Source organism: Ambystoma mexicanum, chromosome 6p (genome assembly GCF_040938575.1).
Source record: "Ambystoma mexicanum isolate Mex_15411 chromosome 6p, UKY_AmexF1_1, whole genome shotgun sequence".
In the NCBI taxonomy this organism is placed as follows: Eukaryota; Metazoa; Chordata; class Amphibia; order Caudata; family Ambystomatidae; genus Ambystoma; species Ambystoma mexicanum.
The window spans coordinates 761,328,993-761,354,523 of record NC_090935.1 but is presented as its reverse complement, the minus strand read 5'-3'; the positions used below and the strand labels follow the sequence as shown (position 1 = coordinate 761,354,523).

Below are 25,531 nucleotides of genomic sequence, written 5' to 3'. Positions count from 1 at the left end.
TTACCATCTTTTGAAATCAATTGTCCCAGGTATAAGACCTCATTCAAACAGTACTTCAACTTCTTTTTGTCTGCTTTTATATCCTTTCTGGGCTAACAACTGGAGTAAGGCAATAGTCTCTTCGACAATTTTATTAATTCTCACTGCAGACGAGGAGGTTGCCTACGTATTGTATGATCGTGCTCTGAACTTGTTCATGCAATAGTCTATTGAATATACTTGGGCTTTCAAAGTAGCCTTGAGGCAACCAGCTGTGTTCGTATCTCCTCCTACCCAGTGTGAAGGCTGAGATATTGGGAGTCTGGATCAAGTGGTACCGAAAAGAATGCATTCTTGAGGTCCACTACAGTGAAATGAGTGGCCTCCTTTGGAATGCTGCCCAAAATGGAAGCAGGGTTAGGGACAAGAGGAGGGTTAGGGACAAGAGGAACCTCATTTTGCACAAAGTCATTAAGTGGGAGGCGGTTCTGGACCATACGCCATGCCCCCCCTGTTGCTTTCTTGATCGTATACACCGCAGTGTTGCACAGTGATGTTGAGGGTACAATTATACCTTGTTGGAATAGGGCACATATCGTTTCCTGTATTCATTCTTCCGCCTCTCGGGACAAAGGGTATTGCTTTACCGTAGGTAACAGTTCTCCTTGCTTTAGGGTTATTTTTACAGGTGTGTCCTCTCTCAGTAACCCTACATCATGGGGATTCATAGTCCATAGGTGAGGGGGCACTTGTTGCCTGTCTTTGTCATAGTAGGGATGTGGTGCACTGACGATGGCCATGAGGGGGTTTGGCACTTTCCTGTATTTCACCATTACTTCACAAGGGATACTTATTTCCAAAATAATATCCCCATCATTGTCGTCGTCTGTCAACGGCTCCTCATCAGATAATTCGCGTAATCGTATGTTTGGGTCGATACACAGTACTGTGCACCACTCGCATCGGTGCATGTCCATTCCTATTGCCACTATCCTTCTTGCAGATACCTGTACTCCCTGCAGGTCTAATGACAATATTGTCCCAGAAACTATTTCAGGGGCTGCTGCTGGTTGGAACACACAATCTCAGGGCACTCTCTACGCTTGTCTAGTTAGTTCAGGCACTGCTGTGGCCAAAACCCTGATCCCATAGATAAACATATCAGGATCCACTGGTACCCAACTTACCCTAAATTTGTTGGCCACAGAATGTATTAGCAACATTGCTCTAAAGGGGGGGGCGGGTGGGGACATACCAGGAGTGGAACAAACAATCCCTCTGCCTCTGTCAGTAAAGGAGATGGTCATGTTAAGTTTGCTGAGCAGATCTTGTCCTAGTAGGTTGACAGTTAAGTGTCCATAATACAATACAGGGGCTTGTACTGTTTTCCCCCCATCTTAACATCCAGATCTTTTGTAAAAGGAACAGTTACTACTGCCATAGAGAACCCTTGTATTTTGAAATTTTTGTCAGATAACGGAAAATCACCTTCATACATACTTAATTTCTCTGCCCCAGAGTCCACCATAAAGATGAACTGTTTGTTTCCTATATCTGCCCCACCAGTGGTTCCTCTTCTGGGTTGTAGGTAGTGGATAGGACTGGACACGCAAGTGCTCTCTGTGGGCTGTCTTAGTCTGGATGGGTGTCTGTGCCAGGACAGGAGAAAACATTTTCACTGAGCACTCACGTTCCCTCATATGGAGCCGGTGCCCCGTTTGGGTTTAGTGGCAAAAGGGTTGTTCTGCTGTGGGCCATTTGGTTCAGTCGGCTTGGCTGTGATTGCATGTTGTGTGGTGGGTGTCGGACTGTGTGGTATCCTGGAATTGGTTGAGTATTTGGTTGTTTGTCCTGCTCATAACTCTCCTGCGGGAGACCCCAAGGGCTGCCAGATGAGGGTGCCCACATTGAGGTTGGTTATGATGGGCTTGATTGTACTGATAATATCCCCCTTGTCTACTGCGGCATACCCGGGAGAAGTAGCCTCACCTCCTGCATGACCAACGCTGTCCTTGTCCTCCCCCCTGGGGCCCTTGTCCTCCATATCCCCCTCTACTTGGTCCCCGGAACCCACCTTGCCCTCTTGCCGGTCTTCCTTGCCATTGGGGTCCCATGTACAGCTGCTCTCCTCCCCACTGCTCCTGCCTGTTGTCTTCCCCACATTGCAGGCATTCTAGCTTGTGTAGCCACAGAGATACTTCCCTCCTCCCCTGCTGGCTCTGGGGGCAGTGTGGCTGTTACGGCAATGAGCATCACCAATTTACTCTGTGCTAGTTTTGCTTCTTCGGCTAATCTTCTCTGCACTGTCTCCTTCCCTCCTTCTTTGATCCTCCTACAGTGGCGCACTATAATGCTTTGGATCTCAGGGCAGCCTTTGGCTTCTATCCCAGCTATTTTATCAAGGGCCTTCTGTACTTCCTTCAGGAGTCCTCTCTTAATGATGAAATAAAATAGGGAGGTTGATTGGTCCCACACGGTGCCCGTCTCCGCCCTCCACATCTTCTGCACCTGAAGAATGAACTGCGAAGCATATTCCCCCCATAGTGCACTGCATTATAGAATGTAAATCGGGGGGTATCTGGGAAGGTTCTCCGCAGGGCATCCCACACATGTGCTCTTGACATTATTAAATGATTCTCCATCATGATTGTCGTTGCTTGTGGTCACCCCTGGGAACCCTGGTTCCACCCACACTGAGTCTGCTTGATCACCCACTGCGGAAACCAGGAGACTTTTGATGTCACCAGTGTCCAATGGCACGCCTGCTGTGTTATTTTCAAATGTGTAAAATCCATTTTCCTGCACCCGCCGTAAGTGGAGGGAGGGATTTAAGTAGATTATTTTTATCCATCTGTACCCAAGGCACATATAGGGGTCGTCCTGCCCCTTTGTGGATGAGGGGCATTTGGAGTTTGGATTTTTCCTTTACATTGTTTACTTTAGTTCCTTTATTTTTTTCTATTGCTATCTTTCCCATCCTATTTCGAAGCCTTCCGTCCCACCCTTCGCTCATTCTAGGGGATGTCCATTGCACTTGCTGTATCCCTCCCACAGGCCCCTCTTCTACTTCGTCAAAATCCCTCCAGTATTCTTCAACCCATATCAAGGCTACCGTGTCGTATCCCCCACTATCTACTTTCGCCTCCCTCTCTATGCGTACTGTTCTTATGGGGGCACTGTCCACTCTGAAGAGGAGGTCCCCGGATTTCCATTCATCCTCTGCTAGGAGAGAGAAGTTATTTTGAGGTTGCTCTCCTACCCCTGGTGTTTGTGTTGCTTCACATATTGCCTTTAGACCTGCTAATTCCGTTCTAGCGGACGTCAATGCTATTTCAAGATCCTGGGTGCTTGGCCCTGTGGAGCCTGGGATGGTGACTAGTGGCGGTGGTGCCGTGCAAGGTGTTGTCGGTGCACTATTTCCTGGTACATATACTGTATCCGCGTATCCCTCTGCTGGTCTGGTAAGCAAGGGATATATCTTTTTTGGTTCTTCCTCTCTTTTCTCTTTCCCCTCTTCTTCCTCTTATTATGTCGGGGGAACTCTGATCCCGTCATCCTCTTATTTATAGTTGGTGCTTTCTCAAATTTCCTCCACAAATCCAACACTTCAAATCTGTTCTGGAGTTGTTTCCCTTTGTATTTTGCCATCAAATATGTGGATGTGTGTTCTAATGTTCCCTTATCAAAGGACACCTCCTCTGGCCAAGCAGGGTATAGTCCCTCCCTGTTCGTTTCCTTTACCCACTGGTCTTGATACTTTTTGATTCTTTAACTATAGAGGGGGAGATGCTTGCAAATATGTGACAATGGGGTGTCCATCTCCGTGTCTTTTGATAGCCCTCCCCTAGTACCTCACAGGGCCTCCTTTGTCATCCCCTCCCTCGGGTTGTTCTCTGCCTTTCCTCTCTTAGGTGTTCAAGGTCACCTAAAAACCTCTATCTATTTAATTTTAATACTCAACGACTTAACACACAGAAAACATTAAACATTTTTTGAAAATACACAGAGACACATCAAAAGCAATGACCAAAGAACATATATTACGTAGACTGAACAATTAACGAGACCATAAATCAATATATCAATAAACCCTATCCCCTCACCCTTCTCTTTTAGAGCATTTTATCTGTCACACTCGCCAAACATTTGCATCACCTCTGCCCCTCCTGTGCCTACCTCCACATATGATAAATACATTAGAAATAATGAACTAAAACACGAGGAGGGAATACTAATGAACACTGATGGGGGTGCTCCCCAAGATACAACAATGTTGACCACAACACTGTTGCCACAACGATATGACTGGGATACAGAGACACCAGTTGATGAACCTCCAGAAGAGGCATAAAAACCTCCCCTGTCGAAATCTCAGACTTCCATAATGTGATCTTGAAGGCCTGTCAAGAATGTTGGTAGGCTCGAGAGGTAAGTGAGATGTGGTGAGAGAATGAGAGGTTAGAGTCGAGGTGGAGGCCAAGATTGCAGACAGAGGTTGAGAGGGGAAGACTGGAGGGGGGAAAGAGGATAAGCGGAGGGGGAGGGAGGAGCAAGTGTGTTGGTGGGAAAGAATAAGACTTCCATCTTGTCAGTGTTAAGGGAGAGAAAGTGGGAAGACAGGCAGTTTTTAATAGCAGTGGGGCAGGAGGAAAGTTTGAGGTGGGTATCGGGGTGAAGGAGGGGAAAGAGAGGAAGAGCTGGGTATCATCAGCATATAAATGGCGAGAGATACCAAAGGAAGTGATAATTGGGGCAAGGAGGGAGGTGTAGAGTGCGAAGAGGAATGGTCGAAGCACAGAGGCTTGGGCGACACCATAGTCAAGGGAATGGATAGGGGAGGAACGGCACCCCAAGAGACGGCAACAGAGCGGTGAGAGAGGTAGGATGAGAAACCAGCTAAGAACTGATCCTTTGAGACCAAAGGAGGAAAGAGTGTTGTGGAGTAAGGGGTGGTCAACCGTATCAAAGGCGGCAGAGAGGTCCAGGAGAATGAGAATAGAAGATTGCTTAGAGTAGCGAGCAGTGAGGAGGGAATTGAGAACGGAGGTAAGAGTAGTTTCAGTGGAATGTTTGGGGCGGAAACCAGATTGAGCATTTGTCTCCAACCTCTCCCTCCTTCCCACCACTCAGAGTTGAGAGTAAATGAGGCGTTCTATACGTTTAGAGGGGAAAGGGAGGAGAGATGGGGCGAAAATTGGAGGTAAGGAGGGGGTTAGGAGAGGGCTTTTTCAATATGGGGATGATAGTAGCATGTTTGAAGGCAGAAGGAAAGGTAGCAGTGGAGAGACGGGTATTAATGAAGGAGATGAGGTAAGGAATTAGGAGAAGGGTATATTTTAGGAATCAGAGGGGTGGGGAGAGGATCAGAGGGGGCAGCTGTATGGTGAGTTTTGGACAGGAGGAGGGACACGTCAGAGGAGAGATGGGTGTCAAGTTAGACAGGTAGGAGGAGGGGATGGTAAGAGGAGGGGAAGGAGGAGAGTAAGAGGGGGAGTTTAGGATGCTTTGGCGGAGAGAGAATCTTGGAGGAGAAAAAGTCGGCAAAGTTGGAGGGGTAGAGGGAGGAAGTTGCTGAGTGCTCAGGAGTGGGAGGAGAGAGGAGGCGAGAAAGTGTCTGAAAGATTCGACGAGGGTCAGAAGTTTGGGAGTGAAGAAGATTAGAGAAGTATGAGCGCTTGGCAGAACTAAGGCAAGAAAGAATCATAAAGGGAGTGGTAAGAGAAGTAGGAGGCTTGGGTAGCCGGCGAGTAGAGCTTAAGCCAGCGTCGCTCAAGGCGACGGAGGAAGCGACACATAGAAGGTGAGAGGAAAGCCAAGGAGTAGAGGGTTTGTGGGAGGGATGGAAAGAGCAGAGAGGGTGAAGTATGTCAAGACTAGTGGAGATGGAAGAGGACAGAGTGGATAAGGCTTCATTAGCCGAGAGAGAGAGGACAAGTCAGGAAGAGGGGGGAGGGAGGAAGAACAGGTATCGATGAAGAGAGAGGGGTTAAAGTTACAGAAGTCTCGTCGAGAGAAGGAGGGGAAGCAAGGGTAGTGAGAGGAGGGGGAGTGAGGAAGAAAGAGAGTAAAGCATGGTCAGAAAGATAATTGGAGACGGTGGAGACGGAAGAAGAGAAAAAGGAAGAGATGAAGATAAGATCGAGGGTGGAGCCAGAAGAGTAGAAGGAGTAGGGATAGGAATGAGAAAGTAGGAGTCGAGGTTAGATAGAAGAGAGGAGGGCTGAGGAGAGGTGGGGAGATGAAGATTGAAGTCACCAAGTACAGTAAGGGGCGAGAGGGAGGGTGAAAGAGAGAGGTGGTGGTCAAGGTCGTCATAGAAGGAAGAGAGGGGGCCAGGTAGGTGGTAGATGATTAGAAAGGAAATCGCGTGGGGGGGTAAAGATGTATACAGGTATTCGAAGGAAGGGAAGACAGGGGGAGACTTTGTACAGGGGGAAGATAGGTATTTAGGGTGAAAAAAAAGACCAATGCCGCCTCCATGACCCAAAGGAGCTGTGGAGGGGGATCCAGGTTTCTGTTATACAGAGGAATTGAAGGCTGAGACGCAGGAACTAGTCCAGGACAGCTGCCGTCTTGTTGCAAATGGGTCTTGCATTCCAGAGGGCGACATTGAAAATACTGGAAGACTCAATGATGGGGGGGGGGGGTAAATGAGGTTGGGACGGTGAACGGAGGTAGAGGGGGGGATGGTAAGGATGAGTATGGGTGGAGAGGTTGAGTGTGGTGATAGCCATGAGGAATAGGAAGAGGGAGGGAAAAAAGGGCCAGGAGGAGAGGTGGAAAGAGGTGCTGGGAAAAAGAAGGCAGGAGGTGGGATAAGGGGTTTCGCATGCCTGAGGGAGTGGTAGAAGGGCTGGATTGAGAAGAAATACGAGTGTCACAAGCCAATGGACGTAGAAAAGAGAAAGGGAGAAAGATAGGGATAGAGTGCAGAGGGGGAAGAGAAGAATGTGGGAAGAGAGGAGGATGGGGGGACTAGCCGGCCAAAACTTGGAAAAGTAGGGAGGAACTTGTAGGGCAGAGGGGCAGGGGAGCGGGAACTTGTAGGGGAGAGGGGAAGGGGAGCAGGCAGACAGTAGGGTAGGGGGGAGACCAGGAAAATGCAGTGGCTGAGCTGCAGGAAAGGAACAGCAAGGGCAAAGGAGGGGACTAGAGTCACGGGGAGAACTGGGATTCAGGTGTGACAGCCCAAAGTGGGGGAAATAGGACTACAATGGAGACTTAAATCGAGGGAGGGAAAAGGGGAGGTTGATGGGGAGCAGTATGCTGTAGTGCAGGCAGAGGTGGGTATGAAGAAGAGCAGTAGGTGGTGTGGTACACGGGGAACAAAACTGGTTGAGTTGATCAGGAGGCCAGGTGAGCTCTCGGCACGGTCAAGTCAAGTTAGGCGACAGTTCAATGACAGAAAGCGGCTGGATGCAGGATCAGGTAAACAGGGACCACTGTAGGCTGAGCCAAGGCACTAAGCAGGCCAGGGAGGAAAGGGCCTGTGAGGGTCCAGACACTGCGGGGCTGGTAGGAATACAGGCATCCAGGACACAGGTATGAACCAGATACCTAGTCAGAAGAGATGCGCACCGCAGGAGATGAAGGGGGCAGGGTAACCCTGCTTGCAGGCGTCCAGATCAGGAGAGGGCCTGCGGGAGGCCCAGCCGTTGCGGGGCACACGGGCACGCTGGCGTAGGAGGGTTACAGGAGCAGGATGATTGGTGTGCCGGATGAGCACAGACACCTCGCTGACCTGATAAGTAAGTCTGTGGAAAATGACTGGTTCTGGAGGTTGAGGTTCCGGGCAGGCAGGCAGCAGCAAGCTTCTGGAGGAGGAGAGCAGAACGCACAGGAGAGCACAGACGCCACGAAGAATTCCAGGTCGATGGAGGGGCGCACTGCAGGAGAAAAAGTGGACAGTGTTACCCCGCTGGCGGGCATCCGATTCAGGAGAGGGCACAGTAAAACAGGACAGCACCAAGCAGCAGGAGAGGGCCGGGACACCCCGCTGGAGAGAGGCTAGGATGTTGAAGCGGCACGACGGCACAGGTGGAGTCCCACCATGGGACGCAGAGAAGTCCAAAGCAGGGTGCCGACTCCAGAGGTTGGGGGCCAGCAACTTCTGCTCAGCACAGCCAAGACGGAGAAGACGAGTCCGAAGAGGCACAGGGAGAGCTCCGACAGCAGCAGAAGACTCGCAGCGGGATCGTACAAGTCAGAGGAGCCAAATGCAGGAGCAGCAAGGAGGACGAGATTGCACGCACCAGGGCCTGGGAGGAGAGAGGCACAAATGGTGCAAATGCAGGAATAGACCAAAAGCTAGAAAGTGAATGCGGTTCACGATGAAACTTGAACCGAAGGTGCACAGGAGGTAGGCAAGCTGTTTTCGATAAGTTTGATCAGCCTGATAGAGGGAGACACTGTATCAGGTGTCCGAGCTTCCGTGCCCCCTGGTGGTACATTGCATATAATAGTTGCAATAGTTGCATTGGAAGACAAAAATGAATGCTTCCTTTTTGATCATATGGGGTAGAGGAAGTAGTGGTCTCCATCCCAATTTTGGATCATGTATGGGAAGGAGGACTGAAAACGATGAGATGTCCGTTTACAGAGCCCACAGTAAAGGGCAGGTTAGACAAAAGGGTTAACCCACCAGACTCAACACCAAAGTGCTACCCATAGCAACCAATCCCCGAATCTGTTTCAGCCGCAGCCGGTTGGGTGGCCCGATCCGACAAGCAGAAGAAAGTTGCTTACCTCTAACTCCTGTTCTCCAGCATTGCTATTTTTCATAGATTCACATGCACCTTCCTTCTTCCCCTGCAAGGTAAAGCCTTGCGGGTCTTGCCAACATGTCTGGTCAGAATCTGAGGAGAGGTCTCATTGGTTGGGGCCAAAAGCACCCATAAAGATGGTGACAGCCTAAAGAACAGAAACATATATTATGGTGACAGCTACAAAATAGAACATGATTTGCTTTAGGCAGTGCAAACATAAGGTAACCAAGTATTCCCAGCCTGACGCTGGGAAATATTCAGAGCATGAATATTCACAGCATGTTGAATCTATAAAAGATACCAATACTGGAGAATAGAAGTTACAGTAAGCAACGTACTCCTTTCATTGCATCACAGCCTGATCTAGAGCAACAAAAGGCTGGATGAGCTTTAATTTGGGTTCCCTGAAATCAGTAGCTGCCATTTCACGTGGTGGGTTGATGCTGAGAAAGGGAGTCTGAACAGCGAGGTTAAAAATGTGTTCAACATGCTTACCATGTTAGGGCATTTCTGGTGTCCTCTGAGATGAGCACCATTCAGACTACATGTCTGGCCTTTTGCACATCGAGAACATTTGATATTGCTTACGGTAAACTCGTATTGTATCCATGTGCTACACAAAGACATTTCTACAGTTTGATTTTTGATATTGTCTTTGTGCTTTTTAAGGTACGTCCAAGGTACTCCACTGCATCTTTCGTTAAGGCAACCTATTCAGCAATAATCCAATTAATATAAACATTGTCCCAGTGTCCCACTTCCTTAAATCAATCAAACCTGCTCGTGCATCAGAAGGAATGTTATTCGCCTAAATCACTTAATAACCCTACCTATAAAGAGGTTGCCATGTCTTTTACTCACATGGTCAACTACTAAAATCACCATCATCCAATTTGCTACTTTTTTATATATTGGAATAATGTTTATCTATTGCCAAATGTGTGTCTAGCACAGTTCCTGATCTAATAATTCATTTTTGCATCACTGGATCCCAAACATATAATTATTTTTTTCATAAGTCTATCAGAATTCTTTCTAGGCCAGGTGCTTTGCACTATTGCCATGCTCTTTATACCGTCACTGACGACTTTGATAGAGAAATTGTCAATTTCTGCATGTTTATCTCTGCTTTGCCAGTGCATGGGATCCAGATCAGGTTTGGGCTCCGGATCTTCTTTGCCATCACTGACTGGTTGGAAGTGACTGAGCCCCATGTTTTTCACGTTCGATAGCTACAGGGGCTATTTGTGCATCATATATATTTCCAGTTTGTTTTCCAAAACGGCCAGGCGGTTATCCCTTCTGCTTTCCCTGATTTGAACAAATGCTGTGTCCTAGATTTCCTTTACTTGCAGCAGGCATGTACAGGCAATCCATCACTGGCAACAGGCTCTAAAATCCAAATTGGTTACTAGAATGCACATTCCCATCTAAAGTTCGCCATTGCTCAATAAAAGTTTGGGAACTAGCAGGGGTTTCATAGGGGGAGCGGGAGGTCACTGCCTGGGATCAAATAGATGGGTTTCTGAGGGAAGTGGTAATATGTCAGGATTGAGTAGACCAAATGAACACCATAAGTTAGAGATGTACTGGGAATCTAGAGGGCCTTTTATTCATCGCCTCCATGCCCTACCTCACTTAGTGGTTGGTGACACCTGGCTCCCATGTTTCCCCTGTCTCATCCACTAACCCCAGCCATGGGACTTCGGCACAAAGGCTGTTGACAAACATTGTACTAATTTTGTTAGAACAGTATTTCAGAAATATTAGCGCTGCATACAACTTTGTGTGATTAACTATGAATTCATTTTCTGTTTTACAGATCATCACAAAACACGTTTATGAGCTACTGGAAAAGGAATGCAACTTGAAAAAAGTAATTCTTCCTGTAAGTTAACACATTTGACTGTTAGTTATTTTAGGATTAAAGCTCTGATGCTAAATCCATTGCTCATAAAAGTGTAAAAGGAATGTATCTCCTATTGAAATTTCCAGGCAAGTGGACATGATCAGTGAGTCGGGTATCATTGCAATGTCCTGGTGACTACGAATGGTTTCTGGTGATTGCCATGGTTGTATAAAGCAGTTCCGTCCAACCCGAGGAAAAGAAATGTGTAGGCATGTGTCATATAGGTGTTTGTCTTCATGAATGCGTGTACTCTACTGCCTCGCCAGCTGAAGTATGAGGTTACATTGAAATTAACATCAGGAAAATCAAATTGCTGGCAACAACTGTTGTTTTTTGTTTGGGGCAGTAAGTGGAAGCTTCCAAATGTGCACTATTCCTCAAAATTGTCCACTAATATTTTCGAGATTTTTGACACACTTCAGCACGCAAAGCTCTAAAATTGCTTCAGCCAAACTCTAGAGATTCTCTTTGCAAAGCCAAAGAAGTATTGATCTCTCTGAGAATGTGCAGTACGTCCAGAAGGCTATACAAACTTAAGTATATACCGCTCCACACAAAGAAACATCTGCACATAGCACGCGCACGTGACATGCATGAGCATTAAAGTCAGAAGGTAAAATTGAATTAACTTTAACCTCTGACACTGAAAAACACCTGCAAAAAGCACACATCGAGGGGATTGGGTCCTCCGATGTATTCCATATCTATGACAGTAATCACCACAGCATTGCTGCTTTGGAAAATCTTTGGGCGTCTGCGTCGATGACATCGATACGCCACCCTCAAGGACCTCCTCCGACGGCCGACGTCACTGGATGTTATAAGTAGGACGCACGACGCCCGTAGCCTCAGTTGTGTGTTTTCCGCAAACGTGTTCGCTTCGGAGATCTCGGCGCGCCTCGACTCTTTGGAATTTCTGTTCTTTCGGTTCTTCAAACCTGTTCGTTTGTGTAGTAAAAGTCCTTCGAGATGTCTACCTCTTTTTCCACCCCACGTCCGGGCTTCAAGAAGTGCGGGGACAAGATGTCGGTGATGGACTTGCACAACGCCTGCCTCTGGTGCCTCGGGGAGGCCCATGACACTGATGATGATCGCTTACGTCCAAAGGCTTGCGGGAGCGTCGGTTGGTAAGGTGTCCAAGCCCCGGAAGTCAAGGTCCACGGGGCTTTCTACGGACGATTCGAGGGGCGACTCTCCGCATCTTCGTCGGAAGTCCAGTGGGTCTCGGTCCCGGAGTAGGTCCCGCCACTCCTCTGCCTCTTCGAGGCACTCCCCGAAGCGCCGTCATCGGTCGCCTTCCCCGTCCTCCTCTGAGGACTCCGCCCGTCGGCGGGTCGCTTATCCCACCAAGCATGCAACGCCGGAGGAATGGGCTTCCTTCGGTAAGAAAATGCTAGCGATTCTCGAATCGCAGGGCATTGGTCGGTCCGCGCCTCCGAGTGGGTTCGGTCGTGATCGGACTAGAGACACCGCTCGTACGCCTTCGGGCTCGGGTGGTCGGCACGATTCGCGGGAGCGGTCCCGCTAGGACAAGGGGAATCGTTCTAGTCCTAACCCGTTCCAGGTCCCGGTCTTCGACGCGCTCGAGATCGTGTGAGCCTGTGATGTCTTCGAGGAAGCCGTCGACGCCTGTGGCGCCGAGGTCGTCGAGGGACTCTCTCGAGGCTCCGCCTCTGAGGAAGTTGTCGACGCCATCAGCGCCCAGGATGTCGAGGGACACGCTCAGGGCTCCGCCCTCGAGACCTGTGTCGACGCCGTCGATGCTGTCGGCGCTGCGTTCGGCATCAACGCTTATTCACTCGACGCCCTCGACACCTTTCGCGGCTGTTTCGACGGGGGTACCCCGGGGCACGGTGGAACCCCCTAGAAAGGATCTGGCCAAGGTCAAGCATGGCTTTGTTCCCCATTCTGTGCCCACTTTCCGCCATCTTGAGTACATTTTGGAGGTGGATGAGGGCTCTGATGATGGCATGGTTTCTGATACGGTGCCAGATTAGATTCTCTCGGGCCATAGCCAGATTGAGGACCTGCGTCAGTCCCTGCACGACGCCAGTGGTCTGGACATCTCTCCGGAGGTGGAGTTTTGTAGGCCTGAGCCTGGCACCCATGCCGACTCCTCGTACCGGCGCCTTATGTCTAGGGTCACCGAGTATTTGGAGTGGTCTGCTCCCCCAGGGGATTTTCTTCAGGATGACCTCACGGATATCCTCGACCAAGGTCCACCAACTGACCCGGTACTGCCGTTCCATATGGCTCTACAGAGGAGGGTTGCGACGCCTTGGACTGCTCCGGAGAGTCTCCCGGCAGTGGGCAAGTCTTTGCCGCGAAAATACCGCCCAGCCAGTAGCAGCCCCTGCTACTTGACCAAGCACCCCACTCCGGAGAGTTTGGTGATGCAGGCGGCTACGGCCCCAGCAAAGCATGCGTCGTATCCTACCATCCCTCCTGATAGGGACGACAAGCGTTTTGATGGTTGGGCGAAGAAAGTGTTTTCTTCAGGGGGTATTGCTCTTCAGGCGGCCAACTCTGTATGTGCCTGGTCACGTTTCACGCACACTTTGTGGAAATGTTTTCTTAGCAGCTGAACATTGTAACGCTCACTTGGTATCCACGGGGACGTCACTCAGCCTGTTCTGACCTCTTACGACCTCAAACCCTTCCCTGGAGTCTACTCGACTGGAAACTGGGCCTGAAACACAAGATTGGTAGAGTTTAACTCCCTATTGTCTCTGTGTGCTTGAACCCCTTCTTCCCCGGGGTCCAACCCTTCCCTTTGATCCACAGCTCACCTTGTATTCTTGGAAAGTGTGCTCTCCATCCTGCTTTCAGCGCAGGGGTGCGTTGATTGATGCAGGCTCGTTGCTGCCTAGTTACTTCACTGGCAAGAGTCCGACAGGTAAGTATAATGAGTCTGCTGAACAGTTCTCTAACTTCGTTCCTTTCCTTCCTTCGATGATGGCCAGCGTCCGAGGATGGGGACGTGCTGCTGAGATGAGTAGCACTGAAGGTGCGTGAGAGCGCGATGCGACCCTTTCGTATTTGTAGTGAACTGAGTTCTTTTTCTGTCTCTTTTAGGTGCCGTGACGTTTTCAGCGTGGATGCCGGTTATGAAGAAGAAATGTGGTGAGTAAGCACGGTACGCAGCACCTCTAGATGTTTCCACGCTAACCTGGAGTGTCTTTTTCTCTCTTGCAGATGGATGAGAAGTTCCAGAGACAGAGCGGCTGGGATTCAGGTAAGCGTTTGAAGCTCGTACAGTCTTTAAAAATAAGTGAAGATTTGCTGAATGCTTACTAATGCCTTTTTCTGTTCTTTTCCCTTTTCCTTAGGAAGCGGCGTGCCGGGATGGGAATGACACAGCCGAAGGTGCCAGCAGAACAGAAAGTGCGATGAATGATGGGCAGAAGCACTGCAAGGTAAGGCTGTGCCTAACGGTGTCTTTGTTCTTGCAGGAGCTGAGCGCAGAAGAAAGATGCAGGCTTACTGAAGACCGATCCGAACACGGTGAGTGTCACGCTGCAGGTGCAGAAAACACAAAGCATGTTTCTCAGCTTGGGCGTGGCTTAAATAGTCTCTTCGTATCCCAGGTGTCTCTGGGCTGAACAACACGCAAAAGACTAGACTGCATATGCTGTTCTGGGAACCGAAATATGTCGGGGCATCCATCTTGTCCCCATCAATGCACTACAAGTCCAATCCCCAATGTTATCCTATGGGAGTGAGTGAGTCTGGTGCCACAAGCGCCAAGTCTGACTCCAAGTGGGTATTTGGAGGGATGGAGAGGCCCTTGAGGGCCATGTAGGTGATCGTGGCCTGGCTCCAGCCTGACACCTTGGAGGGCTGGGGAAATGGGGGCAGGAATCATGACAAGATATTCCCGAAGGGGACGAACGGGATGGTTTTCTTGCTATGGTCCAGGATGGCAAGGACGCCATGTGTGAGGCCGTTCAGTCGGGTTTGGACATGGCAGATTGTGTCAGCCGGTCCATGGCGGCGAGCACCGTAATATGCAGGTTTGCATGGTTGCGGAAGTCGGAGTTTGCTCCTGGTGTGCAGGCCCGGCTCCTCAACATGCCCTTTGACGGTGAACCTCTTTTTGGCAGCAAGGCTGACGAGAGCCTTGAGAGGTTGCAGACCTCCAAAGCTGCAGCGAAGTCGTTGGGCGCTGCAGTTCGCCAACCTCCGCCTTTTCATCCTAGGGGACATCAATTGAGGGGAGGTTCCTTTCGTTATTACTCATCCTTTGGTAAAGCGAGAGGAGCTGCCAGTCAAAGGGGCCACCTTAGGAGTGCCAGAGGTGGAAAGCAGGGTACTCGAGGTGCCAAGGCCGCTCGGGCAGTTGCCTCTTTGCCCTCAGGCAATGCCGCAGCTGCTTCAGCTCAGTCATGAGGCCATGTCTCATGGTTCGTCGGTTGGGGGAAGGCTGGCGCAGCATCTTGTCGAATGGCGTGCCATTACTTCAGATGTATGAGTTCTGGAGATCATAGCCCACGGCTACAGTCTTCCCTTTCGGCAGCGGCCTCACGACAATCCACCGAGGAATCTCTTGTTGCAGAGTACAGATCCGCTCCTTGTGCAGGAGGTTCAAGCCCTGCCGGAGAAAGGCGCCATAGAACTGGTGCCTGTAGCGGAGAGGAACAAGGGATGGTATTCCCCTTATTTTTTGATTTCCAAGAAAGACGGGAGATTGAGACGCATCATTGACTTGCGCGGTTTGAACCAACTCCTCAGGAAGGACAAGTTCAAGATGGTTACTCTTTCTCAAGTCCTCCAGGCCCTTCAACTTCAGGACTGGTTGGTGTCTCTCGACCTCAAGGACGCTTATTTTCATGTGCCGATCCATCCAAAGCACAAAAAGTACCTGAGGTTCGCGGTTGGCGACTCGCACTTTCAGTTTCGGGTCCTGCCATTCGGATTGACCTCCGCCCCGAGGGTCTTCACCAAGCTCATGGTAGTGGTGGCAGCGCATCTCAGAAAAGGGGGGGATTCACGTCTACCCCTACCTGGACGATTGGTTGATCAGGGCGCGCTCTCCCGAGCAAGTCCTGGATCATCTTTCCGTCACCTGCCACTCCCTCCACAAGCTGGGCTTCTCCCTCAACTGGAGCAGTGTTTTCCTCCCCAGGTGAGGGCTCATCACATTCAGCAGATGGTGCACAAGTTTTAGCATGCCCAGAGTCTCCCAGCGTTCGAGTTCTTGAGATTGCTCGGCCTCATGGCATCCTGCATTCTTCTGGTGCCAGAGGGCAGCTTGCGGATGAGATTTCTGCAATGGGCACTCAAGCTCCAGTGGTCTCAGTCCTCCGGCAGGATGGCGGACCCTGTTCAGGTGCTGTCCTTGGTCGCCCAGGACCTTCTGTGGTGGGCCGTCGAAGGCAATCTGATGAAGCGGGCTCCATTTTGGCTACCCTGGCCGGAGTTGACGATTGTGATGGATGCATCCCTCACAAGTTGACAGTCAGCGGTCGTTGGTCTCCGTCGGAGTCCAGACTCCATATCAATCTGTTGGAGCTGAGGGCCGTCAGGCTTGCCCTGAAGGCTTTTCTGCCGACTGTGCGAGGAAAGAATGTCCTGATCCTGATGGACAACACAGTGGCCATGCACTACCTCAACAAAAAGGGGGGCAGGGTCACTTCCTCTGTGCAGGGAGGCGATGCAGCTCTTGTTCTGGGCAATCCAGCAGGAAGTTTCGATCTCGGCAGTTAATTTGGCGGGAGACAAAAACGAGACGGCGGACGCTCTGAGCAGGCAGAGCGTGTTCTCTCACGAGTGGGAGTTGGCTCGGGAGATTCTCCTGGAGATCTTCACCCTTTGGGGAACCCCTCAAGTGGGATCTCTTCGCCTCCAGTGTCAACTGGAAATGTGAAAGGTTCTGCTCGTGGGAATTTCCTCCAAGAGGAGCCTTAGGAGACACGTTCGTGGTGGAGTGATCATTCCCACTGCTGTAAGCGTTTCCTCCAGTCCCTGTCATCCCGCAAGTGCTGCAGAGGTTACGAAGGTTCGGTTCCTGGATGATCCTCATTGCTCCGGCATGGGCCCGGAGGACGTGGTACCCGGACCTTCTCGACTTGTCCACCTGCTCTCCACGTCGTCTTCCCTACCGAGACGATCTGCTCTCACGGGAGGGGGGGTCAGGTTCTCTATCCAGAGGTCAGATCCCTCAACGTTCACGCTTGGTTTCTGAAAGGTTGAGGTATAAGGATTGGGACCTCCCTGAAGACGTGATTGAGGTGTTTCTTTCGGCCAGAAGGCCTGCAACAAAGTCCCTGTACCGTTGCCGTTGAAGAAAGTTCTGCGACTGGGGCAGGGTTAAGAATGTGGATCCGTTTTCATGTGACATTCCTGTGGTTCTGTCTTTTTTGCTTTCTTTAGCCCACAGGGGCTTGCAAGTGGGTACCGTTAAAGGTTATCTGGCGGCGGTGTCCATATTTAAGCGCCCGTCTGAAGAGTGTTCTTATTTTAAAATCCCTTTAATTTCTCAGTTTCTAAAAGGGCTCACTAATGTGTTCCCTCCGTCACCTTTCCAGGTGCCCAGTTGGGATTTGAACCTTGTCCTCAAGTTTCTGATGGGTGCTCCTTTTGAGCCCTTGCATTCGTGCCCTTTGAGACTGTTAACTCTTAAAACTGTATTTTTGGTTGCGGTCACTTCCGCTCGCAGAGTGAGTGAGTTACAGGCACTTTCAGTTAAGCCACCCTTCACTGTATTTCATAAGGACAGGGTTGTCCTTAGAGTTCGTCCTTCCTTTCTTCCGAAGGTGGTGTTGGAATTTCATTTAGGCCAGAAGGTTATTCTTCCGGCATTTTATCCTCCTCCGCATCCTAGTAAGGAAGAGGAGAGGCTCCATAGGCTCCGATCCTGGGAGAGCTTTAAGATTTTATATTTCACGCATATCCCGGGTCAGAGTGGACGATCAACTCTTCATTGGTTACGCTGGAAAGCGTTTGGGACATGCTGTGACTAAGCAGACGTCTCGCTGGATTATTCTGGCAATTTCTGAATGTTACCGCTTGGCGGGTAAGGACCCACCGGTCGGCTTGCAGGCCCATTCAACCAGGGGTATTGCTGCCTCTACTGCCCTACAGAGGGGTGTTCCTATTCGTAACATCTGTGATGCAGCCACCTGGTCTTCGGTCCATACTTTTGTATGTCACTACTCCCTCGATTCCATCGGTGGCCGGGATCTGGCCTTTGGCAAGGCAGTCCTTTGCTCCGCAATTTGATTGGGCATTGTAAATTTCTGTATTCTAAATTCTTTTCCCACCTCCTTGCATTGGTACTGCTTTGGGAGTCTGTCATGGATATGGAATACGTCGGAGGATCCAATCCCCTCGAAGACCAAGTTACTCTCTTACCTGGTAATGTTCTTTCGATGGGATGGTCTGACTATGTATTCCATATCGCTCCCTCCCTGCCTTCCCCGCTACAGAATTTCTTATGAGATTGCAGCTTACGTTTCCACAAGGCTTTGTGTGGTCAGACTAGCAGAAGACTGGTGCCACACGTTCTGGGAAAAAACTACAACTGAGGCTATGGGCGTCGTGCGTCCTACTTATAACATCCAGTGCCGTTGGAGGAGGTCCTCGAGGGCGGCGTATTGACGTCATCGACGCAGGACGCAGATGGCGAAAGATTTTCCGAAACAGCACAGCTGTGGTGATTACTGTCGTATATATGGAATACGTCGTCGGACCATCCCATCGAAAGAACATTACCAGCTAAGAGAGTAACTTGTTCTTCTCATGGAGCAAAATAAATGTGCTTTATAGTACTCAACACCGAAACCTCTGTGGTTCTAAGAACTTTCCCGCAGCCCGGTTTCTCTAAAACTCGTTTTGCCACGGCGCTGCAGGGAAACAGTTTACCCCCTGTAAGGAACTCATGGTGGCAACAGTAAAGACAGACAAAAGTGATCATAGTTCAAGGGTGTTTTTTTGAACTGTATAGGTAGAAAAAACGCCTAATCTAAACTTAAATCTAAGATTGGAGAAAGCTTCGACCATCAAACAATAAGGCAGTCCTAGTGGCGTCTTGTCAAATAAAAGGGCCTATACTAAGAAAAACCTATTGCCAATCCTTATGCTAAATACAAAAGAAGTGTGGGATAATGTTCATATGAAAGAAGGAAGTGTACGCAAATAATTATACGGGATGCAGTAGTTGAGGTCTCCCTTCCCCAAGTTTTAATTTTTTATAACTTTATTTTCTGATTTTCATGAACATACAGAGAAGTAAACAAAACAAAGGAACCAACTGTGTACCCAGAGAGCCCCCACCTCCCTCCACCCACGTCTACCAACACAGTCCACACAAAGTATACAATAATACAATACCAGGGAAGTTTGGATTGATCACAATAACACAAAGGCCCCATAGGTCGACCCAGGACAAAACACCTAAGGTGCGGACATGGGAGAGGATGCACCAATAGGAGTAGCAATTAAGTAGTTCACATAGGGGCCCCATATATCAGGTGGTCCCGCGTGCAGCAACAATGGCCTAATATACAATGTCTCAATATCTTGACAGTAAGCAACGTCGCGCAACCACATTCGAGAGTTCGGGGGCTGGCCTCTTCCCCAGGTCATTGCCACTCTTCTTTTGCTAGGACCAGTAGGAGCCCAACCAGTTTTCCGGAATGTCGAGCTATCCCGCTAGTAAGACCAAGCAGAGTAATCACAGGGTCCAGATCAATACGTTCTCCCACGTTAGCAGTGAGCGTCTCACAAACCTCCCCCCAGAATCTTTTTACAGCCAAACAGTTCCAAGCCAAGTGCAAGAAATCAGCATCCTGGGTCCCACATCGATCAAAAGTCCCTGCGACTTCCGTCCGTAGTTTGCGAAGCCTGGCCGGGGTATGGCAGGTTTGGTGGCCAAAGTTAAAATGTATTTGTTTGAATCGTGAATTCAGTGCCACCTTCTGAGTTTGATCAAGGATAAATGCCCTGTCCACCTCTGGGATACTCCTTCAGAGGGACCTCTCCCATCTGAGCTTTGCGGAATTAGAGTGCACAAGGGTGTCTCTTAAAGAGATTTTTATACAGCCAGGATACCAACTTGCCCTCACCCTGGGCTTGAATTGTATCATGTAGCAGCTGCCAAGTCTGTGGTTGAGTGGGAAAAGTAGGGAAAAGCCTTTGCGCCACCTGGCGGAACCTAAAATATATGAATATGTCTAGGGCATTGCTTGGCCCACGCTCTCGAGCCTGCTGTAGCGATATAAAACACCCATCAACGAACAGGTCACCGAGCTTGTTGATTTGCAACTTGCGTATCCACCGAATATAGATCTGTTCATTAGTAAGCGGGACCCCTGGGATAAATTTGGCAGGAAGAAGCGGGGAATACCGCACGCCTATCTTGCTTTTCCGCGCTATTTTCATCCATGCTGAATATGTAGAATGAACTATGTTTAAGGAATTGGGGTGAGTCTGAAGTGCACTGATTATGGTCGCGCGCAAAATGTGTGGGGACATTAGGGCCCGTTCAACCTGGACGTGGGGTCGGACAACCTGTGTGGCATACCAATGACTTAAGAACTGAGCTTGGGCTGCCCAGTAATACCGCTCTGGATCCGGGAGCGCCAGGCCCCCCCTCGCAACTGGTTGAATCCATGTTGTGTAGGTCACCCTTACAGGTTTACCGGCCCAGATCAGTTCAAGGACTATGCTTCACAGCAGGGCTAGGATTTTCTGCGGGAGTGTGATGGGAATGTTTGCAAACAGATAAAGGAGCTTGGGCAAAACTACCATCTTCACCATGGACACACAACCCCAGAGAGTGAGCGGGAGACCCTTCCATCTCGTAATCTGACCCCGCAGTGTGTCAATCAGTTTCCGATAATTATCTTTTAGAAGGGTGCGAAAATCTCGGGACAGGTAAATACCCAGGTACCGTACTCCGGCCCGCTCCCATTTAATCCCGTAGTCGACATATTCTTGCGTGGCATCGGTCAGAGGGAAAACTATCGATTTTGAGCTATTCATTTTTAGGCCAGAGAGCTCTCCAAATCTAGTCACCTCGCACATTATTGGATTAAAATTTTCAGACGGATCTCGAATGAAAAGAGCTATTTCGTCTGGATAAAGCGAGATTATTACTTTATGCGGGCCAAACTGGAGACCCCTGGTAGGTGCCGCGAACGTAGGCTCTCAGCAAGAGGCTCCATTGCTAGTGCAAACAGGAGAGCCGACAGGGGGCACCCCTGTCTGGTCCCTCTCTGAAGCGTTATATTCGCCGACCTCGCCCTTCCCACCAGGACGTTGGACACCGGTTTCCTGTATAAAAGTGCTACTAGCTTCAGAAATTACTTCCCCAGACCCACTCTGTCTAGTATCATAAAGAGGTAGGGCACTCCACAGAATCAAATGCTTTTTCGGCATCAAGAAGCACCGCCACCGCCTGGACGGCAGGGTCAATGGCCTCAATGACCCCAAACATGCGCCTTAGCCCAAAGGTCGTATTGCGACCAGGAATGAACCCCAGCTTGATCTGCTATCACCAGCACGGGCATCAAGGGAAGCAATCTTGCGGCAAGAATTTTAGCCAATATTTTATTATCTAAGTTGATTAACGACATTGGCCTATAAGACCCGCATTGATCAGGGGGTTTACCACTCTTGTGAATGAGAATAATATTAGCCTCCCGAAGTGTCGCGGGCAGATTTCCTTTTTCAGCCGCCTCAAGGTAAACTTGTAGTAGAAGGTGCACCACGATCGCGGCAAATGCTTTATAAAGTTTGCCCGTTAGACCGTCCGGTCCAGGGGCCTTGGAGCTTGGGAGCACTTTTATGGCCTCTAATATCTCATCCAGTGATATGGGGGCGTTTAATGGCTCTCTTAATGTTTGGCTGCCCAGAAGAGTCCAATCTGGTCTAAATATTGGAGCAGGGGCCCCGGTGCGGAGTCGCCTCTCGTATTGTAGAGGTCTTGATAGAAGGCCCGAAACGACTCAGCGATACCGTCCTCAGTGAAAGCTACAGAGCCGTCAGGTGCCCTTATAGAGTCTATCGGGGGAGGTCTCCGGTCCGACGCTATCAGCCTGGCAAGCAGAGCTCCCGGTCTCTGGCCCTCCCCATACTGTCGTATTTTATGTGATTGAGACAAGAACTTGGTTTCTCTTCCCGTACAGGTTCTGAAATTTTCAAACTCCTTTCTGAGGGAGGCGAGGGTACGATTGTCAGTTTGGGTATCGTATGACCGCTCCAAATTCTTCAGTCGAGCTTCACTAGCTGCCAGCTCTGCTCTTATCAACTTCAGTACCCCATGCTCTTTAGCTATACACCCCCCCTCACAATGCACTTGAGGGTTTCCCACCGGGTCCCCGCCGATTCAACCGAGTTGCGATGTATGTCCAGGAAGGCCATTATATCGGACCAGAGTTCCTGGGCAAACACCTGATCCTGCAGAGCCCCACGCTTAAACCTCCATGGCGGTCGCCTACCAACTTGTCCAACCGGGGCCCCCTCAAGGACCACTGGGGAATGATCGGTTAGCGTCCGAGGGAGAATCTGGCAATCGCCCCACAGTATCGTCGTGTGTCTTGATACCAAAAGGTAGTCAAGCCTAGAGCTGATACCGTGTACCCATGAGTGAAAGGTGTAATCGCGCGACGATGGGTGCCTGGCACGCCAAGCATCCTCCAGATTATAAGCCCTACATATTTCTTGTATCTGCGAGCCAGCTTTGGAGTGTGTGGTGCTTATGGTATGGGATTGGTCAATGAACGGGTTGAGTGTGGTGTTCAAACCCCCTTCCCCCCCGATAATCATGGTGTATGCAACGTCAGCCAGGTTAGTCATGACCCAATCGAAGTTGTTAGTACCGTCTACATTTGGACCATAAGAATTCACGAGGGTCACTTCAACTCCATCAAGCACCCCACGTACCAGGAGGGACCTGCCCACAACGTCGCGCTTCACCAACTGCAACTTAAATGATACCCTACGGCTAATAAGGGTGGTGACCCCGCGCGCATAAGATGAATAGGAGCAAAAATACCTGTGACATCCCCAGCTCGCCAACCATTTACTCTCGGATAAAGGGGTAAAATGGGTTTCTTGAATGAATGCGACATCAACATTGTGCCTTTTGAGATACTGGGCAATTCTACGGGCTTTGGTGGGGTTATTACCACCCCGGACGTTCCATGTTGCTACCCTGAATGAGCCGATGGGCAAGTGTGCTCCGGGCCCGGTGGGGCCTCGTTGGGAAGGGGCTCAGGGCAGAACCCTTTCAATAATAGTCTCCTTGTATGCTATACTGATTGGCTTCTACAGAATGGGCCATAGCAGCCATATTAGCATACATAACACGTTCCCTCGTCCAAGAACAAACTCCCAGCAAAAACAGGAACCTCCCCACCCATACACAAGCAACCCCCAACTTGCCCGTCAAAAGACCCCCCCCCCGTTACAACAACCAAGCAACATTGAACTTGAAGCAGTGCCAGGGGCGCTAGTGCTTAAACAAGAGTTCTGGCTCCCGCTAATTAGGATAACCACTTGTGCCGTGTGCACTTAAGGAGTGCCCAGCTCGTCTCAACGAGAGGATAACATGACACTCTTAAAGCTCAGGGAGGACGCTCCCCCGCTTATTCGCTTCGAGGTGGCCTCGGAAAGTTGCCGCTTATGGGCCGGCAGCCGATACTATCAAGGAACGCGGATGCTTCTTCTGGTGCCGTGAAGAACTTGGTCATCCCAGCGTGGAGGATTCTCAATTTGTCCGGTAACAACATAGAGTATTGCATTCCATTTTCACGTAGCCTGCGTTTCACACCTACAAAGGATCTCTGCGACATTTGGACTGCTTGAGAAAAGTCGGGGTAGATGTGAATGGTGTCTCCATCAAACTGTAGTTTTCCTCTGTCTCTCGCCAGCTTCAGGATTTGATCACGGTCTTTGAAGTTGAGAATCCTGGCAATTATTGGGCGAGGTGCTGAGCCAGGCGTAGGGCGAACGGATGGTACTCTGTGGGCCCGCTCAACAACAAAAAGAGGGGACAGTGCGGCGGCTCCAAAAAGTTCTTTACACAAATTTTCGATGAAGTACTCCATTTTGCCAGAGATCTGCCGCTCTCTTATCCCGGTCAATCTAATGTTGTTGCGGCGGGCCCTGCCCTCTAACTCCTCATTTTTGGCGTTAACCAGTTTCATCTGTCTCTCTAACGCTGTGACTCTAGTGTCCAGATCTGAGACACGCTGCTCTACCGCATCTAGCCTGTCACTATGTTTATCAAGGCGGTGCTGTAACATGTCAACCTTTCGAGGAGAGAGAGTCCAATTTGCAATCTAGATCACCAATGCCCGCCTTGAGTTCTAACAGGATCTCCTTAATATCGGGACTCGGGGAATGGGCAGCATCAGCGGCATGGGTCATCTCCTCTGCAGGGGACTCCGCTCGTAAATTCTGTTTAGGAGCCCTCACCCCGGCCCCAGGTTCAAACATCAATTTTCTTTGGGCCTTGTCAGCCTTACCCATTCTTGGCCGCACAGACCGCTCCGTAGCGACGATGGCGGAACAGAGCAGAGCAGACAACAAAAGAGCAGTCTGGGGGGGGGGGGATTATATCAGGAGCTTGTTTTGGTAGACGGCCTGCATTGAGACCCTGGCCGGCATGTACTCTCCCGGCGGGGTTCCTCTGTCGCCGGGATCTGGGGCAAGAGTCACTCCACATACAGAAGCACAGTAGGTCCCGATCACCTCTGCCCTCACTTCAGCCACATTCCAAGTTGCCCCAGTTAAAGGGCAACTGTAAGAGGGTTTCACAGGCCCATGGAGGCCAGTCAGTTGCGTCTCGCAGGTCTTCTATCCCACCAGCAACACTCTTCCCACTCAGTGCAGAGCCACTGGCCACGGGAAGGGCTCACGGGGCAGGGACAGTGGGCCATGCACAACTCGCTCCACCAGTGCTGACAACCAATGTGGCCCGCTCCCCGGCCCAGCCGCGGCAGCGGCTGCCCGCAGGCCCACAGCTCCGCCCCGGCAATGGGTGTATGCTGCCCCAGCCGCCGCTCCACTGTGGCAGAGAGCAACGGCAGCGGGAGCCACCCACCTGCGCGGCCCCCGATGGGTGACCTCATCTCGCCGGGGAGCGGATCCGTACTCCCCGTGGTCGCAGGCTGCTCGGAGGACGCCGCAACCCAGGGGCAGCCCCAGACCAACATCGCTCCTCCTCAGCGGGCGCCCAGGGTCTCCACTCTACAGCGACACAGGTCCGCAGCCGCTCTCATCAGGATCTCGACCCGTCAGAACTCTCTTGGTGCCGAGAGACAGGAGCCGCCGACCGCCCCCCTCACCCGAGGTCTCCCACAGAAAGACCACCCAGCGTAGGGATGCGGCAGGCACCCTCTCCACCCGCCGGAACCTGCACACAGTCGCAAAACACCCGCGCCACAAGGATCTGCAGAGCAGTGAACGGCTCTCTCCCATGGCCATCCTCCTCCTCACTTCGTCGGAATGCCTAATTTTGCAAGATTAATGGGAGCTCCAGGGGAGCTCAAAGAAGAGCCGCCATCTTGGTGAGCCACTAGCGCCCTCTCCCAATCCCTTGGCCAAGTTTTAAGCCTGGGATAAGGCAGGATTCTGGAGCACAGCGCACGCTTGAGTTTTCCCAGCAGGAGCCAATAGTTCCGCTCTAAGCAATCAGGGCCTTCAGTGGTTAAGTCTCTTTCTACAAAAAGTCTCTTGCCTCCGAGGATCTGGTGGGTTTCAATATAATAAACAAAAGTTCCTTTCGGTACATACTTTGGGTGATGCCATTTCCACCCCTGGATCCCCCATCTTCTGGGCTCGGACCCTTCTCGAATGTTTGCTTCCCTTCGTCGGGCTCACTATGGCTTTCAATGCAATTTTGTTTGTGACATTAACAAATCTTAATGTC

At 50.4% G+C, this 25,531-nt stretch overlaps 1 protein-coding gene across 4 annotated transcripts in view; it reads left to right on the top strand.

Annotated features, from left to right (window-relative positions):
- Positions 1–25,531, top strand: part of ARB2A (ARB2 cotranscriptional regulator A) — a 2,893,216-nt gene that overhangs the window by 781,277 nt on the left and 2,086,408 nt on the right. For all 4 annotated transcript variants that reach the window (XM_069627631.1, XM_069627632.1, XM_069627634.1 and 1 more), the window contains one exon: positions 10,567–10,632. In XM_069627631.1, coding sequence (XP_069483732.1) covers positions 10,567–10,632 — 66 coding nt within the window. The remainder of the gene's footprint in view (positions 1–10,566; positions 10,633–25,531) is intronic.